A 20,277-nucleotide genomic window follows, 5' to 3' on the forward strand; every position below is an offset into this window, starting at 1 on the left:
TCCATTTCCAACTGCAGCTGCAATACTGTTCATTTTACTATGGAAACGCGTCGCTGTCATTGTCAATTTCCATAGGAAATGAACAGTATTGCAGCTGCAGTTGGAAATGGAATGTCACTTTAAAGCGACGAAAACGCACGGCATATAACAAGTGTGAACTGTCACGGAATAACATTGTTGACAGATGTCGCTGCCAGGGTCGCGTCGCCGTCACGCACAGAGCGAATAGAGCTTCATTGTGTGTTACCTGACGTACCTTAAGTTTCAAATCCCCTCTTCTGAAGTGCTTTGGCTTGACCTTGAAGTCGAGCTCGAGGCTGGTGGTCTCGAGCCCGTCGGGATGCGTCTCGTGCACCGGCGGCTGCAGCGCGGCGGGCGGCGCGGGCTCGCCGTTCACGTACCATGCCAGCCGCGTCGCCGGCCGCGACCGACCCGACGTGCAGTTCACCTGACCATAGATGGAATAAAAAAATATGGTTGTCTGTAAAGTCGGTTTACGGACGATCATTTTGCGTGATAACGTCATAAGAAATATTACTATTACATTACGTAACGTTACCATGGAGTGGAGATCCGTCCACAACATTACCATGGAGATTTGTCCACAACGTGACACTTTTTCGTGCATGCTACCAGTAGGTATTCATCGATTTATAAGACGTTATCGCGTCAAAAATAAATATAACAGGAGACAATCTTCTTGATTCGACCCAGTTAGAGTTAGAGGGATTTCAACTCGTCATCCCTAGTCCCGGGTTCAGCGGGATAATTACTCGTACGTAACTGTCAGTGACGGGCGGCTAACCGAAGCCGATTTTAGTTTTAACATTTTGTCTTTGAATTGAAAAAAAAGCTATTTTAAAGGTACACGTGGCAATGGCAAGCTTACACGCGTTTTTTTATGTATAGATAAAAGTTGCGAGTTTCCTTTAATCACAAACTGGCAACGCTGCAACGTTTCCACTTTGTGATTTGAAAAGGCGTCTTGTTTTGACGATGACGACTTTCTTTCTTTCAAAATTTGTCGGGTTTACCAGCCCACGGCGTATAAATAAATACATAGTATTAGTTAAGCTAACAGGGTTCTACACCTATATTTATACAGTTAGCTATTGATTAACCGTTGGCAGTGTTTTAGTCTGTCTTACCTTGTAGATTATGCATTTTATATCTTCAATTAGCGTAGGCAGTCAATTATTACAGGTCCTTAAATTTTACTATATTTAGAAACTATAAAAAAAGATTCCGTGAGAAACTCATTAAGAATTTCCATTTAGGTAACAGGAAACTTGTTTTTCTGAAATTGTTTAGGTATTAGTAATTACGTTTGAAAAGGTTATTAAAAGGTATCTCTTTAAAATAGATAATAGTCTTTACAGTGATAAATAATTACCTGGAATGAGACGGAGGTTGTAACACTTTATTATTTTTTAATTTATTTGGTACAACATGGAGTAACTCAAGGTTTCAGCAAGGAATTAGAGTAACAGCAATTATAAAGTGTGAGATTAACAATACCGTCCACAGATTACTAGATTATAAACCTACGAATATGTAACAATATAATTATACAGAATATAGAATATAAAATGAAGATTATAACATGAACAAATTACAAATAAGCTTTGTGAATAATGTGGATACAGTATTAATACACACATAAATATTAGGCAGCTACAATTTAGTTAGCGAGTAAAAACAGCATGGCCCACCAGCAACTTTTAATTATGTTGGTTCTGAAGTAACGGAATAAAAAAATAGTTAATAATGTGCATCAATTTTACCTGCACTCGGTCGCCGATCTGATACCGAAGCTTGGACCCTGTGATTGTGGGCCCGTGGTTCGGAAGAGCTGAAAAGAATGATTTATTTAAAACTCTGAAACAGATAGCCGTTTATGGTAACTGTCGCAACTAAAATCTAGAAATTCACTAGAAAGCTAGGTAGCTATATGAAGTACACCACGAGTACCTTTACGGTGAACTAATTTAAGCCAAAAATTCGTAGCCTGTTCGCATTATGCTGCGCCAAACTAAGATAATCTACTCATAGCCCACATTTAATAAAAGCAAAACGTGATACGAAAATTCAGTTCATTGGAATACACCTTAACGCCTCGAAGCTTTAATCTAATTTAGAATAAATTTGTAGTGAGTACGCTTTGTGCAAAGCATTAAGTTATTTTGTGTTATCTTTCCGAGATTACTTACCTAGCTTTGAGCAAAGCATTAGGTTATTTTGACAAAAAAAATACATTATGTTCAAGTGGTTTAAATGTCACCTTGTAATGTTGACATTCCTTATGATGAATGATATAATTGAATTTGTTTTCAATCTAGTAAATGTCTTGAAAAACATTACGAGTATTAACTTGTGAAAGACGAATATCTAATTATAACGACATGAAAATCTCGTTCATACCGGGAATTTCAAATATTGCTTACGCAAAATGAAATGTAAGAATAAAAACACTTACATTTTTTGTACAATAAAATTCGTTACTAAACATTTATCGCCGTAATAAATACTCATGTAAATAGGCATTAATAAAATGGTTATTGGACGAAATATATCGTCACTGAAAATATTTTGCAACCTATGACATAACTATTAGTATATTAATTTAGTGTACTTTAAAACACACACACGCACATGATGGTTATTTCTTTAATCTTATAAATATTTCCTAACGTAGTAATTTTATTATTATAATTTCATTTTGTTTTCTACAATTAGAGACTATACTATACTAGACTATATATATATGTACATCTCTAATAAAGTATCTAATATTTCAAAAGATATACCTTTTGAACTTAATAAACTTTATTTGGGGACCCACATACTTTACAGTGGTATTGCAATCCTGCGGATGTTTTCCCAAGAGGTCATATTAAAAAGTTGCAAGCGTCTAGGATGCGATACCGCTTACCTGAAGGTAGTCAAAAAGATAAATATACAACCTTCAGCGGTCACATTGGATAATCAGAAGTCCCACCTCACCTATTGTCGCCTAGAATGGTAATGGCCATGTGCTCGGGCCGGACACTTTGCAGCACCGGCTCTAGTTAGACTCACCTACGACAGTGGTGTCCGAGTGGTGGGTCACCGTGGGGAACCGCGGCCGCTCATCGGACACCTCGCAGCGCTAACATCGGCTCTAGTGAGAATCACCTACGACGGTCATGTCCCAGTGCTCGGACACCGTGGGGAACAACGGCCGCTCGCTGGACACCTCGTAGTGCTAACACCGGCTCGTGTGAGACTCACCTATGACGGTCATGTCCGAGTGGTCGGACACTGTGGGGAACAACGGCCGCTCGCCGGACACCTCGTAGTGCTAACACCGGCTCTAGTGAGACTCACCTACGACGGTCATGTCCGAGTGGTCGGACACCGTGGGGAACAACGGCCGCTCGCCGGACACCTCGTAGTGCTAACACCGGCTCTAGTGAGACTCACCTACGACGGTCATGTCCGAGTGGTCGGACACCGTGGGGAACAACGGCCGCTCGCCGGACACCTCGTAGTGCTAACACCGGCTCTAGTGAGACTCACCTACGACGGTCATGTCCGAGTGGTCGGACACCGTGGGGAACAACGGCCGCTCGCCGGACACTTCGCAGCGGTAACGCCCGCCTGTCTCCAGGATCGCCGGGAAGAGCGTTACGTTAGCCCCATTTGTACTCGATCTCTGAATATTAAACACAATAAAAATTTAAAATTACTTAAGTTAAATTAATTGAGTATGGTAGCGTTTTGATATTGATGATGTATTTTAAAAGAAAGAATAGGTAACATAATTTCATGTTTTGAGATAAGATAAATAAGTAAGTATATACGTAAACAATGTTTAGTTGATAGGTTTGGACATACATATTAACGTACTAACAATGATCGATCATTTAACGAGTCTGGCTTCTAATTAAACTTGACAATCGTAACAAGGTGTTAGTAAAACCATTTGTATTTTTTATTTTTTTAGTTTTTGTTGCAACAAAAGCTGAAATGTACCTATTGAATTGATAGGTGTATTATTTACCTATTATCCGACTGGATATAAATAAAATATAATAATTACTAAACCAAAACCTTGCAATTACTTATACTTCATAGGTATGTAGTTACTTATTAATCTTCAATATAAATAATTTGTCTATAAAGTCAAATATGCTAGTTTATTGAGACACAACGTTTTAGTGGTAAAAGTTGCTCAGTTAATTAATCCTGAAGGTTAATAAAAATTGCTATTGATTTCTATAATCGCCAAATAAACTGTTTGCCTTTAAAAATAGACTCTCATTGAAATATTGGGATTGGGGGTTTTACATATGCCTTACGGGACCGCTACCGATTTTTAGTATGAAGTTTTGCTGCGCGTGATTGAGACAAAATTATTTACAAAAATATAATATTAGGAAACCCAGTTATCCAGCTTTACGTCACAGATTTCTGAAAAATAAACACCTATGTAATTTATGCAAAAATACTCACGCGGGTCAACATCGCACTCATATTGTGCGAAGCACTGACCAAATAGATTTATTTTGCAAAATATTAAATTAATAATTTCTTTTATCCACTTGGACTTCATAAAAGCAATGTTTTAATGTATTTTTCATATCTCATGCTCTGAAAGTGGGTCGTTGTTGTTCTAAAAGGTGCGCAGAAAGTGATACGTTTATGCTCTAGTGCAGAAAAGTGGTGTACTCCTCTGCGTCCCCGTCCCACGAACAACTGAGTGGAAACAAAATAGAGAAATAGTGTCTTTATTTCCTCGCCTGGAACAATTGGTAATTGTTTAATTTTACTAATCCCACGTTGATCCTTTTTTTTATAAAAAATGATGTAAGTAAATTGTTAAAAACAAATTATTCTTGATTTCTTTCGTTGAATTCTATTTACTCGATTTCATAAGGCGGGAACCAAAAGGAATACACCAAAAATATTTTTTAAACCTTACACTTGCGTAAATGAGCAAAGGCAGAATCTTATACAGCCACAGTTAAACGTTAGTACGATATTATATTGGTTTTTAAAGTTATTTAGCACTATATTCATGAAAATAAAATAAAAAACAAGATACTTTCTTATATTATTAATTAAATTGTTATTTTATATTTTAAATACTTTTATTATTTTATTACGTGGTGCGGTGCACCAAGGTCGCGGTGCAGTCCTGTAGTGTGTTGCGGCTATTAGAACGAAAAAGTAAAAAATTAAAAAGTAAGAGGCAATCCCGCTGATTTTCATACTATAATGAACAAATAATTTTAAAATTACTGCAGTTTGTTAAAATATGTGTGTTTTTGTAAATATTGCAATCTAATGCAATAATAATGCAATGATTTTTGCTAGGGGTTATTAATCGTCACACATGTAAAGTATCCGATTGCAAGTAAGTCCTAAGGAAAAAAATCATGGCCGTAGGTCTATTAGGTAACTTCAATTACTGATTTTGCGAAATTGCCTTGTCTTGTTTGGTTTCCTCGCATTCGATATGAAAAGTAGAGTGTTTAACTCGGGTGAAAGGCACCATTTCTGTCTCGGACTATTGGCGCTCTCACTGCGTTCGAGCGCCAAACTACCTCGACAGAAATGGGTGCCTTTCAACCCTTGGTTAACAATCTACTATTATGTCAAATGAATAATCGAATGTTTTGTTTTGCATTTTATCGATTCACGGACCATATAGATACCGTTCATTTGGCTTCTGTGTAAATTAACAGAACAATTTTTGAACGAATTTCATTTGGCAGAGTAATATTTTAGTTTATGCAACAGTTACATTTTAGTATACATTTATTAAAAGGTTTGCTGAATGACTGATTGTTTGTACATTTAGCAATTGCGGCACTAGATTTTATCGATTGAAATTGTTTGCAACTAGGTACAGTCACCTACAATAATATGTTACTCTTCGAAGGCCGCAAAAATATGTGACATGCTCTTATGGGTCTACAAATAAGATCGTGTCAGATATTTTTGCGGCTTTCGTTGTGTAACATAATATTGCAGGTGACTGTACCTACTATACACAGATTACCTACATCAATAAACAAAACTTCTACGACGGTACATTAAAAGCTAATATTTGTGTTTGTAGGTAAGAAATTATACTGCAACTTCTGAATATTTAATTAAAAAATAATATGTAGGTACGAGTATTAGTCACCTAGTATATACAAACCTGTAATTCAACTATTTGAATCCCTATGGATGAAAATTTCCATTCCAATTTCGTATTACGCTGGCATATGAAACAAGAGGTCTGCAGCTGAAAGTAAGCTATCAGCCCCCACAACAATGCGCCCGCCAGCTGTATGAACACCTCTTCTAATGAAATCCATGTGCTGCATTCACCGGCTGGTTTTGTTCTTGAATTATACACTTATTCTAGCTTTTCAATAGAGCATTGTAATTTTTAAAGTAGCATGTTAGGCTGCTAGAAAACAAAGTTGCCACAGTTTTCAGGTTTTGCTTTTATTTCAGCAATTTTATAAAATAAATGACTACTGAATAAAAGTTACTTAAAATAGACAAAGATATTCAAAAAATTCTGTTAATACAAGGTAAAATTTTGAAAAAAGCAAAAATTACAATCACCGTTTAGGGCAAAATTCAAACTTGCGACCTTTTGGAACACGCCTGTCCGATCGCGGTTACGGTTCGGTCGGTGAACAAAAATCGTAATGCGGCTTGCAAAAGACGTCTCTGTTTAGAACAAAATTAGTTCTTTTATGAAGTTTCTTGGAGTCAATTATTATTTGAGTTAGTATCTCTTTGAGACTTGTTTTACTAACTGTCGTTATCACATCACTATTTTTTGCTTTTAATAATTGCTCGTGAAATAGGTGCCTACCTGCAAAATCTTTACCCGCTGTAAATATCAATATGAAATTCATAGCTGTGAATTTCTTACAAATCTTTTACTTGTCTTTAAAGGCAGGAGCGGCTAAAAGTATAATATCTACATTCCGCAATCTTTGAATTATCAAGATAAAGATTTAAGTGTATCAGAAGGGATTATTTTAAGTGATATCATAATTTAGAAGCTAAACAACTGCTGCTGCTGCGTGTGGTGGATAACCTTTAAGCCGGCCCATAAATTAAATTATACTTTTTCAAGTATACCTTTAAATTATACTTCTTTTTTAATTAATTTTAATCTCATGATTGATAAAAATGATAAATGATAATTTATATCACACAGTTTCATATACAACTTTCAAGAACAACTGTACACATAAATTTGTTACAAATACCAACTTGTACTTTTATACGAAAATAAGGCTTGACCGACAGACGGGCCTACAACAAAGTGAATTGATCCTGTAATGGACCGGTTTTCTTTTGAGCGCACCTACGCTACTCTCAATTTTTAAAACAATTTTCCTTCAAAATAAGCCAGGATGAAACGGCTCCGGCCGGTATAAAGTATAAAACAACAAAAGCAAGCGGTCGTCAAGAGCCGCGAGTAGGCCGCGTAGGTGAGGCTAAATGAAAGAAAGTATATACGAAATGGCTCTCGTACCAGAGTGGGACTGTGTTTGCACCTGAACCTCTTCACAGCTTAATATCCGTTCTAGTTTTATATTGTTTCCACTCGGAACGACCTAAGCAAACTCGACTCGACCGGATTAATCTAATTATACCTATCTGTACCTATGCACATATTTGTTTAGTTGTTTAGACAATATGAGCTTTGTTTATTGATCTTGCAGTCACTCTAATACCTTATGTAAAACGTAGCCGGTACTACATATAGTGCATATTTTTAATTATTTAAGATATTTTAAGTCGCATATTTATATAATTCAAGGTATACATGTCAGAGTAGGTATAGGGATGTTCATCTTACTAATTACCTATCGTAATTAATTGGCATAAATTAAAATGATATCCTACGTAAATTAGAATAAAACAAATACGTCGGTAGGTACTCTGAACTGAGTAGAGCGACAGTTTCTTAATTTTTTTAGTTTAAGGTTTGAGAATCATTTCGTGCTAATTTGACATCCAACATGTGTGTCTACACGGTGTCGCGTTTAGTACGGATTAGAATGACCTCAAAGCTACTGATCTGTCCTCGATCGTTCATGATTGTTTATCAAACATTACATAATGGTTTCGGAGAAATCATCAATAAGTAGTACCTATGTACTTACTGAACTGTAAGTACAAATATAACTTTATGTAATTTAAAAAAGTATCGAATCCGATGTAAGGGCACTTATAGGCGTCCAGGAGGGCGATTTTTGAATATCGGTCGCTCGATTTCGTCGCTCGAAAATCGCTGGAAAACGGCGTAATGTCAATTTTTGAAATACGAGCGATAGAAATTTGGAATCTATTGGTATTGACCACTCGATTTCAATTCTATTAGTAGAATTTAAATGCCTAGTAGTGGAGATATTATTTAACGAAATACACGAAATCGAGTGGTCTAAATTCAAAAATCGGCCCCCTGAATTTATTCTACGTATTAGTGCACGGCTAGTTTATGAATTAATTCCATTCATAGGTATTTTTCGATGCGATTTTGCAGCTCACTGTGCCTCGACATCACGCCGGGCAGCGGCGGGATTTTTTGCGCAGGCTCTGTGGCTCTGTGTCCTTGGGCATGTGTCGAAAGAACTCTTTGCCGTCCTAGCACAGATTATATAATAGTTCTTACGAACAGATACTTATCTCTCAAACAAAACGCAAATACCTACCGTTTTGATACCTAAACAAAAATACAATGGAGTGACCTTCAACGCGCCGCTCCCCGCACCGCGCGCACCGGCACAACGCTAGGGTTGCTGACGCTTAGAAATGATAAATAAATACCTACTTAAACAGCGGAGTGAAATAAAAGGAAAGCTAAATCTTAAATTATACCTAATATTCCGATTATGCGTGTTTGCGAAATAGTCATTTTAAAAGGTCATATGTCCCTGCAGTAACCGCAGTGTTTACGCCGTTTTATAAACCGCGGAATATAATCCAGGCAAGAATTAGTTTTAAAATTTCGTGTAATTTAAAACCAGATAGAGATTAATGTTACACAATAAAGAAAAATAATAGAAACACCATGAATACCGGTAATGAATTATAAGTTAACCAGAGCAAAAATGAGTAGGCACTTTCCGGTGTAAAGTTAACTTACTGCCGTTACAATAAACATATACCAAAATAAATTAAAAATTTGCTACCTATTTCAAATAGATAGATATCTAAAACTAATATACATTTGTCATACATAATAAACATTACAAATGTTTAATTAAAGAAATTCAATAGTAGGTAGGTACCTACTACGTAGCTTGTAACTATCGTAAAAATTGACAGTGCGGCGCGCGGTGACGTGCGTACATGAGCGCGCGTGGCAACCAACTGGCTTGCTTTTCTACCGTGAACGGGAGCAGATTCGTAGGTATAAATCTGAGCTCGCGCGGAGAGTTCCATAGGCCTGGTCCTAGTACCACTTCACTTCGGCGGGGCCGAACTGCGAGCGACAGGATAGCGACGCGTACGACGTACGTGCTCATAAAGAATATGCTTACCTCGACATCGACGCCAGGCAGCGGGAATTTCCTGCGCGGCTCTGTGTCCTTGGGCACGTGTCGGAAGAACTCCTTGCCGTCCTTGTACCACTTGACGGAGCACGTCGGTGGGCTCAAGCTGCCAGCGGTGGGACAACGACGCGCACGTGCTCATAAGGAATGTTTACCTCGACATCGACGCCAGGCAGCGGGAATTTCCTGCGCGGCTCTGTGTCCTTGGGCACGTGTCGGAAGAACTCCTTGCCGTCCTTGTACCACTTGACGGAGTACAGCACGTCGGTGGGCCCGAGCTGCCAGCGACAGGAGAGCGACGGGCGCGTGCCCAGCGGCACGTGCGCCGGCACGCGCAGCTCCAGCAGCTCTAGGCTCGACACGCCCTCTGTAACAATATTCTTCATTTCAATATTATGTACCTACTGGAAAATGCCGCGTGGGCAAGCCGCCAACAAAGTTGTGAGCATCTGTTCAAGATTCAAAAACATAAACTAGGTACCAAACTAAACCCATAATATTACACAAACACTAAGAGCCTCAAGGGATAAGTAAGAGAAATTATGTACCGAGAGTACCTAATGTCAAATAAACATCTGATTAATCTGATTTTGAATAGCGCTTCATACGAAATTTCAATAGCGCTTCAAACCTAATGTGTTTTGTAGCTTGTGGCGTACGCAAAGTTGCAAATTACGACAATAGTATTACACCGTGTTCTAGATAGGTATCAACTTTGTACTTGAATTTTATTTGCCTGTAGGTAGCGTGTTATGAAGGCAAAAATCCATTAAACGGCACGTCAAATAATTTCCCATGTGACGCGCGCTCGCGGCCCGTAAAAGAGGCACTATTGCCCGCCCGCGCCCAGCCCAACGGTGGATAATATTACTTTACGACCCGCGGGGCCACACAAATGTAAGTAAATTGCCGAATAAATACAAACAGCGCAAAATGTCGATGTTAGAATTATACTCGCTAACTACACCTGCCAGCTTCTAAGAACCACCAACGTCCGCTACTCGTGCTCGTCCTCGACATAACGACATATTTAAATATGCAATATTGGGCGGGCCACAGGCTTCCTCTCAAACGCGAGAAGGATTGAGCTAATAGTCCCCATATTAGTGCAAATTTATACCTATATAATTTTTAAGAAAAAAAAACCGACTTCTATGGGGCCCGGTGAAAGATTATGGTAGATGGTGCACTATGTAGAAAAGGAGGTAAAAACAGTACTTTCTAGTAACATTTCGTTTCCGTTAGGGTCGTAGTTCTAGCCTAACCTAACCCACTTCTCTGATAGCAGTTCGGTTCTGTGAGGATCGCAGTTCGAACCTAATCAAACCCACTTTTCTAGTAGCATTTCGTTTCTGTAAGGCTCGCAGTTCTAACCAAACCTAACCCACTTTTGTTCGGTTCTGTGAGGATCGCAGTTCAAACCTAACCTAACCCACTTAACGGCGCATGCGGTGCGGTGTACGGGAGTTTGAGCGGGAGGGGTTTGGCATCATCATACCCACATTTTATGGTAGGTAATCATAGTGGTTTATTTAGTTTAGGTATCATAGTGGTTTTCCGGGTCAAGGTCCGGGTCTCTGAGTCAGAGTCCGGGTCCGAGTCCCGGTCCGAGTCCGGGTCCGGCTCCGAGTCCGGGTCCGAGTCCGGGTCCGAGTCCGGGTCCGAGTCCGGATCCGAGTCCGGGTCCGAGTCCGGGTCCGAGTCCGAGTCCGAGTCCGGGTCCGAACCGGATCCGGGTATGAGTCCGGGTCCCAGTCCAAGTCAAAATCGAAATTCGAAATCACCAAACATGTACTATGCGTCGTTGAAGAGTTCTATTCTGATCATCATCAGCAGTTCCACTTCATCAAATGCGACAGTTTTTAATGTAAATGCTTGATTTTATGATGAAAATACAAAAAATTCTATACATATGCCTTTAAGATTTGAGGAGTTCCCTCGATTCCTTATGGATCCCATCATCAGAACTCGAGCTTGACAGAAATGTGGCTTAAAAACTAAACTTGCTTAACAAACATAACGAAGAGGACAAATCGCCAAACGTGAACTATGCGTCGTTGAAGAGTTCCGTTCTGATCATCATCAGCAGTTCCACTTCATCAAATGCGACAGTTTTTAATGAAAATGCTTGATTTTCTGATGAAAATACAAAAATCTCTATACGCATGCCTTTAAAATTTGAGGAGTTCCCTCGATTTCTCATGGATCCCATCATCAGAACTCAAGCTTGACAAAATTGTGGCTTAAAAACTTAACTTGCTTAACAAACATAACGAAGAGGACAAATCGCCAAAGGTGAACTATGCGTCGTTGAAGAGTTCCGTTCTGATCACCATCAGCAGTTCCACTTCATCAAATGTCACGTTTTTGAATGTATATGCTTGATTTGTTGATAAAAACACAAAAATCACCATATGTATGCCTTTAAGATTTGAGGAGTTCCGTCGATTCCTCATGGATCCCATCATCAGAACTGGATTTTGACAAAAACGGGACCAATCTGTATGCATATACATACAATCAAAAAAATAATTTTCAAAATCGGTCCAGTAATGACGGAGATATGGAGTAACAAACATAAAAAATAAAAAAAATAAAAAAAATAAAAATAAAATAATTTTTAAGAAAAAAAACCGACTTCTTTGGGGGCCGGTGAAAGTATGTAGAAAAGGAGGTAAAACCACCCATTTTTCTACTAGCATTTCGCTTCTGTAATGGCTCCTCTACAGGATGGGCCAACGCCGGCCACTCCAAGGGACGCAGCCATGCGGTAGAAAGAGATAGAAATATTACTTGCTCCCTCTAACGCATAAATGCGTCCCTTGGAGTGGCCGGCGTTGGCCCATCGTGTAGAGGAGCCATAAGGGTCGTAGTTCTAGCCTAACCTAACCCACTTCTCAGATAGCAGTTCGGTTCTGTGAGGATCGCAGTTCGAACCTAATGAAACCCACTTTTCAAGTAGCATTCCGTTTCTGTAAGGCTCGCAGTTTCAACCTAACCTAACCCTTGTTCGGTTCTGTGAGGATCGCAGTTCAAACCTAACCTAACCCACTTAATGGCGCATGCGGTGCGGTGTACGGGGGTTTAAGCGGGAGGGGTTAGTAAGATTGGCATCATCATACTTTATACCTACATTTTATGGTAGGTAATCATAGTGGTTTATTTAGGGTATCATAGTGGTTTTCCGGGCCAAGGTCCGGGTCCGAGTCCGGGTCCGAGTCCGAGTCCGAGTCCGAGTCCGAGTCCGAGTCCGAGTCCGAGTCCGAGTCCGAGTCCGAGTCCGAGTCCGAGTCCGAGTCCGAGTCCGAGTCCGAGTCCGAGTCCGAGTCCGAGTCCGAGTCCGAGTCCGAGTCCGAGTCCGAGTCCGAGTCCGTGTCCGAGTCCGAGTCCGAGTCCGAGTCCGAGTCCGAGTCCGAGTCCGAGTCCGAGTCCGAGTCCGAGTCCGAGTCCGAGTCCGAGTCCGAGTCCGAGTCCGAGTCCGAGTCCGAGTCCGAGTCCGAGTCCGAGTGTGAGTTCGAGTCCGAGTCCGCGTCCGAGTCCGAGTCCGAGTCCGAGTCCGTGTGCGAGTCCGGGTCCGAGCCCGGGTCCGAGTTCAGGTCCGAGTCCGGGTCCGAGTCCGAGTCCGGGTCCGAGTCTGGGTCCGAGTCCGGGTCCGAGGCCGGGTCCGTGTCCGTGTCCGGATCCCAGACCGGATCCGAGTCCGGGTCCGAGTCAGGATCCGAGTCCGGTTCCGAGTCCGGGTCCGAATCTGGATCCGAGTCCAGGTCCGGGTCCGGGTATGAGTCCCAGTCCGGGTCCCAGTCCAAGTCAAAATCGAAATTCGTAATCACCAGACGTATACCATGCGTCGTTGAAGAGTTCTGTTCTGGTCATCATCAGCAGTTCCACTTCATCAAATAATGCGACAGTTTTTAATGTAAATGCTTGATTTTATGATGAAAATACAGAAAATTCTATATGTATGCCTTTAAGATTTGAGGAGTTCCCTCGATTCCTTATGGATCCCATCATCAGAACTCGAGCTTGACAAAAGTGTGGCTTTAAAACTTAACTTGCTTAACGAACATAACGAAGAGGGAAAATCGCCAAACGTGAACTATGCGTCGTTGAAGAGTTCTGTTCTGATCATCATCAGCAGTTCCACTTCATCAAATGCGACAGTTTCTAATGAAAATGCTTGATTTTCTGATGTAAATACAAAAATCTCTATACGCATGCCTTTAAGATTTGAGGAGTTCCCTTGATTCCTCATGGATCCCATCATCAGAACTCGAGCTTGACAAAAATGTGGCTTAAAAACTTAACTTGCTTAACAAACATAACGAAGAGGACAAATCGCCAACCGTGAACTATGCGTCGTTGAAGAGTTCCGTTCTGATCATCATCAGCAGTTCCACTTCATCAAATGTCACTTTTTTGGATGTATATGCTTGATTCGTTGATAAAAAACCAAAAATCACTATGTGTATGCCTTTAAGATTTGAGGAGTTCCCTCGATTCCTCATGGATCCCATCATCAGAACTGGGTTTTGACAAAAACGGGACCAATCTGTATGCATATACATTCAATCAAAAAAAGAATTTTCAAAATCGGTCCAGTAATGACGGAGTTATGGAGTAACAAACATAAAAAAAAATAAAAAAAATAAAAAAAAACATACAACCGAATTGATAACCTCCTTCTTTGAGATTTGGAAGTCGGTTAAAAAACATACAACCGAATTGATAACCTCCTTTGGGATTTGGAAGTCGGTTAAAAACGGATTGGATTGCTTGGAGTATCCGAATAGTACAGAAGTATACAAGTGTTATGATAGATGTTCTAATTTAACATTAACATAAGACCAACTTTACGAGTCAGTTATTAAAATTAGATTATGAAAGAAGAAAATATTAACTGAAAGTTCTAATTCGTAAATCCTTTGTACAATTATATAATAGTACTTGGGAGAGAGAAAACATAAAAAAACTTAAAAAATGCGCGTAAATAGCTAGATCGTTTTTCGCCCCCGAAAACCTCCATTTACTTAGCAAGTTTCATCGAAATCATTAGAGCCGTTTCCGAGATCCCTGAAATATATAAATATATATACATACAAGAATTGCTCCTTTAAAGGTATTAAATTAGATACAAATACCTAAGCTATTACAGTCATACATATATATCGGAATGCAAATAGGTTCCAGCAGACAGGATGCACGCTAATATGTCATTGTGAATATTACACCACCCATGAAAATATTCATGAAATTTGCAGTTACAACCCTGCTTTCTATTGCTATTTAAATTTATACAGACAACTGACTATGTATTGCTTTAAATATCGTTAAAAAATAACGACGTTTGTATGGAACATTTTAATATTTTTAGATAACTGTAGTTATAGTTTTCTTGCTGTATATGTATTTTCGTATACCTACGTTATGTTTTTACGATACGAAACAATATCACATAGCCAAATGAATATGTATCGAAATCAGAATACCTGCTAATATTTGTCTATTTGTGCACAAAACAGATCGTTGGAATAGCCATTATCTGATTTAGGTACAAATATTGGCAAATAATGGGAGCATGGAATGTGCCAATATTGGTTACTAACAGGTTATAGAACTACATTTATTAGGTATTGATCTGTAATCGTGTGATCCACGCTTAGATGAAAGGCTCAGTTAAATACCAACTTATTGTGTACCTATGTACCCCTGCGTAGAAGCACCTTAGCCTTTTCAGACAGACATTTTGTATGGAACCGTCGGGACGAGACCAGTGCGCCAAGCCCCTAAAAGCATTCATACTCATGGGTCTCGCCTTCATTATACTGACCTTTGCAGCCCTATTGAATGCGAACATTTCGAACTTTGAAGGGTGTACACTGTACGTAGTGCCTCTAATAGGGCAGCGGCCGGCGGGTCAGGCTAAGTTAATAGCCACAGAAAACAACTAACGATTTTTTTCTTAATATCATAAATACGAGTACTAAGGAAAAAATATTTGTCGCATTAGGGTGTTGCTGTTGCTTTATTTTCAAAATATATGATTTATTCGATAAAGCCTATTTAAAAATTCTGTAAGTAATTCAAGAATAACAAAAATAAATTAGAAGCGCACGACCCTTTTCCTTTAAAGTTTAAAGCACAGTTTCGAGTATGTGACGAAGAACCATTAAGCATTAACTGTAAGATAAAGTCAGTATTAAAGTTTAAGATTATGAATTAGCCTTCTAAAAGGGTTATTGTATTGACGGCACTTGTGCGGAAACGGAGCAAAGTGAGGTGTCAGCACGCGCGGCTCCTCTCGATAGTGCACGTAGCGGCTCTCCGCCAACATATCACCAGCAACACTTCCCGACCTATCCCCTTCACGCTCACAGACCAAAGTACTAAATTTTACACGCCATAACAGACTTTCAAAGAGGAACTTTTAGTTACTAATACATTTTTCAATGCCGATTTTTTGCATTATTTGCACTCTGATTATCGATTAAGCAGCATCATAGCAACATTTATATTTCAAACAAGTGGCAAAATAATTTGACGCAATTTTGACTTTTAAGTGATTTTGGATGATAAATATTTTATTATGATTTGATTTGTATTATTTTACAGTAAGGTGCTTATTTAGTATATTCATCATTCGTTTTCAATAAATAACGAGAATTAAGTCACCGAATTCTTTTTTTACACAATTGAGTCATTCCATATGAAAACGTCCGAAATGAATTATTTTGTGTTGCCGCGTGGTCACGGACTTTAATAAAAAAAAAAAACGTAATTTTACGTACGTATTTGTAAGTACACAAATAATAAGACCACCGGTGGACGGGCAGCAGCGTCCCTCAAATTCGGTGTACTCGACTGCGATCGCCAACCCGCCTGCCAAGCGTGGCGATTATGGCATTCACCCCCCATAAGGGGGAGGCCTATGTTCAGCAGTGGACGTCTTATGGCTGAGATGATAATGATGATGATGATTTGTAAGTGTTTCTACTCGTCTATTACAAAATATTAACCTAAAGCGCCAAAGGCAAATTTATGCCAAACTAAAAGTGAAATATCGCCGTATGGTGTATTATAACTTTACGACAGTCTGTCTAAGATAGTTTATTACACTCACACAAACTCGACACGAAATCCATTACTAAAATGTTAAAATTGTACTTAGAAACTCGGGTACCTATTTGGAAGAGGCGGGACGTAAGCAAATAAGCTCAGTGACTTGCTTTTAGTCCCGCTGGGAAATAAAGATATTCAAAATATCTGCGTTTCGCGGTTACCGTTAACGTATGGTTGTCCAAACGAGCATGTATTTGAGTACAGAATTAAGTAAACATTTGGTTAGTTTGATGAAGGAACCTTTAAATGAGAAATGTGCATTGATTACCTAACTCTGTGAGTGTAATCATTCATAACATACAAACGAGACTGAAATCTATTATCTACTTATTGTGTATCTGTTATAAACTGGAAACGGAAACTGATGATGGAAATATTATGGCGGTAGGTGTCAGCCAATCGTGAACCGCTACGTCATCTGTCAAATACCATCACTCCCTCTAATATTAAATAGGCGTCAAATAACGGTAGTTTAATGGGACAAAATCTCGTTTGCAATACCTAACTGAAATACTCAAACGTTATTTAACAATGTAATGGCTTGCCAATAAAACCCGATCAGATACTGGAAATATGAATAGGAAAACGTAAACATATGCGATCTTTGCCCGGAATACGAAATGGCTTACAAACGTGGCCCTGCAAGCTTCTACCCACAATTTACGTTTCTATTTATTATTATAAATATAACTTCTTATCCTGAGAAAACGGGCGTGCGTTGATTTCATCGGTATCATAACTCACATAGGTAATATTAAATAGCACAGTCAAGTGCGTTACCTAGGTTAAGTAGGATAGGTCTGAGGCCGGCAACCCCATTTCCCGCCGAGGTATGTATAGTGCTTTTCTCAAACATGAAATTAAATTAATAAAATAAAAAATCCACGAAACCCAAGTTTCATTTATAGAAAAAAACTAAACGTAAACTACACGCAAAATATAAGTAACACGTACCTATATCTTTATCACACGTATGTTTTACACGAGTCGTGTATTTTTACTACCCGTATCTTTGATTTTTTCACGTAAGTTTACATAGTCTTTCATGTTGATATCATGTTTCACATATATCATTCCTTTATGCATGGAGAAAATAAGTATAATTTCCACAGTGTTGACGATTTTGTAGTTACTTTCATTTGTTTAAAATACGCCACAAAACTGTTTACAATAAACTGTAAGCCTTTTTTCTTAGTTTCTCAAATAATAAAATTGCCATAAGCAACCATATACATACATACTTCGTCTTTGACTTGGCGGCAGAGACAGCAAGTTATTTAAAATCAATTCTGGTTACGCTGCCAATTCCAACTCCTACGATTACAATTAATATTAATTTCATTATTTTGTCGGCACTCGTATTAAAGTAAAAAAATCAATAACGCACCATAAATCCAATAAAACAGAAATAAAGAGTGAAAATTTTTCAACTTTGGCTCCATAACAATAAAAAAAAATAGCTACGCGTGTTTGAGTAGACCTTTTTACCGTTAACGTTTAGATGTGTTTGTGATTTTAAATGTTTTTATTTGTGTAGTTAAATTTATTTATTAAGTAGCGTAGGGGTGGACGTATGGCCACGCGTTGGGCGGACAGAATAACGTCAGAGACAAACGCCACATTGCAGGCTAGCATGCACTGGGCCCAAGACAGAGTGGCTTGGAGAGCGCTGGTGAAAAGTGTCCACATTCGTCACGTCCCTCAGCCATGAGGATACGACAAGGAAGAGAAGAAGTTAAATTTATAATTTAAAATTATAGTATTTGGTTAATAATGTATTATTTATTAATTTCATGTTGATTTTATACAAATAAAAGTGCAAATTGTAGCAAACATTGTTTTCTGTTTTTTTTATATAGGCGTAGTAATACTGCCTCTAGTTTTTTTTAATGGCTGAATGCCACGATGATGTGTCACAAATATCTGTAAAATGGAAATTAAAAAAGCGGACTTTGCCGGCCTAGGCCTGCAAGATTTGTATGAAATTCTATTAAGGACCTCTTGTCCTAGCCGCACCTGAAACGCCATACTTTGCAGCAGTTATAAGGAACATAACATCAATATTTCATTGCATGTTTGAGAAAAAAAAATCAGACAATGTTTAGGGGCTTTCTAATAAGCTAGGTACCTATAGTACCTACCTAATGCATGGTTGTTTTAAAAACATAAGGTATACTGTTTTGCTTATATACCCGTGGAAGTAAATACATAGATGACATGATTTTTATATCGTTGTCCTTTTTTTTGTCAAATTGAAAATAAATTGGTAAGTAGATAGAGTTACCTATTCTGTACAATACTTCTGAGTTAAGAAAATGTAACCGTTAATCAACGGAAAATTAGGTACATAAGTAATTTTTTTTTCGTCCAAATTGGGATTTCGTGTTTATACCGCCCAGAATAAGGAGCTCTTCATTTTCAAACTTACCTACTAAATTTTATCTAAATATGATGAAAAAAAAAACGATATTTAAATAAAAATCGGTCCAGGTAACAAACAATCCATGTCTTCTTACGCGCGAATACGACTTTGAAAAATGCTACATACATATATATTTGAAATATGGGCCATAAAAATTACTGAATGACTGTAATGTCCACATCGTATGTAACAATTCAGTTAAGTAATAGGAAGTGAGGGCCCAAGTAGGGTATTTGTTTTTTGGGCGCCAGCTTAAATGTCATTAGTTTAATTTACTTTTATTTAGGTACTTAAGTTGTTTTTTCGTGTATTATAGCAATCCACGACCTCATTCAGTCATACTCTGACAATGAATTCAAATATTAATTTTCTTAATATGAATACAAAAAATACAAAAAATACAAAAAAGTTTATTTACAAATTTAGGTAATATACAAAAATATAACTATATCCGTCAGAGACCAAACTAGGCTGAGCCTGTATCTTGGCCATCTGATCTGCGAGTGTGGTTATCAATGTACAATTTTACCTTTAAGATAGGTGACTTGATAGTTAAATGTCTGAAACTAAACAAAAACAACCTTATATCTACTCGTGTATAATATAGAGTCTGGCTAGCCAAAATTTGTTGACAGATATTTCGTTGTTGTATCACCAATTGTCTATGATTTAAAAAAAAGCTAAAAGTTAGTTGACAATTTATGTCATTCATTCAAATTATTTGCGGTTTATAAGGGGTTTCTTTTAAATAATATTAATAATTTCTATACTGAGTGAGGTTCGCAAACTATTATTCAAGCTCGTAAATAATTACGACAATGTGCGAAGTCGACGTGTAGCGTTGTATAACGAAAAACTGCAATGTTTACAACTCCTAACCAAATGTAAACAAATTAGGAGGTTGGTGCTCTATAAATATTTTGATACTTTAAGTACTAGTTCTAACATTTGCCTATTACTTTGATTAACTACGTGAATTTATTAATGCCTGAATCCCATAAATAGGACAAATGTATAAAGAAACGGATAAACTAAAAGTCCTGAAAAATATCTATAAAATCTAAATATTGGAACGTAAACATATGTGTTTGTCGTTGACTGCACTTTAAATAATGGTAGAAATTATGTGAGCTGACTTAGAGTGCACGTAAACGTTTATTTAACTTATTTCCTTAGGTA

General features: G+C 38.3%; 1 protein-coding gene across 1 annotated transcript in view; it reads right to left on the bottom strand.

The window, feature by feature from the left end:
* The window catches only part of LOC134663483 (uncharacterized), a 110,724-nt gene that overhangs the window by 10,842 nt on the left and 79,605 nt on the right, over window positions 1-20,277 (bottom strand). The window contains exons 3-6 of the mRNA XM_063519856.1: window positions 9,716-9,927; window positions 3,559-3,694; window positions 1,785-1,852; window positions 257-448 (exon numbers count right to left, since the gene is read on the bottom strand). Of these exons, the coding sequence (XP_063375926.1) occupies window positions 257-448; window positions 1,785-1,852; window positions 3,559-3,694; window positions 9,716-9,927 (608 nt within the window). The remainder of the gene's footprint in view (window positions 1-256; window positions 449-1,784; window positions 1,853-3,558; window positions 3,695-9,715; window positions 9,928-20,277) is intronic.

This window comes from Cydia fagiglandana, chromosome 1 (assembly GCF_963556715.1).
Source record: "Cydia fagiglandana chromosome 1, ilCydFagi1.1, whole genome shotgun sequence".
NCBI classification, from domain to species: Eukaryota; Metazoa; Arthropoda; class Insecta; order Lepidoptera; family Tortricidae; genus Cydia; species Cydia fagiglandana.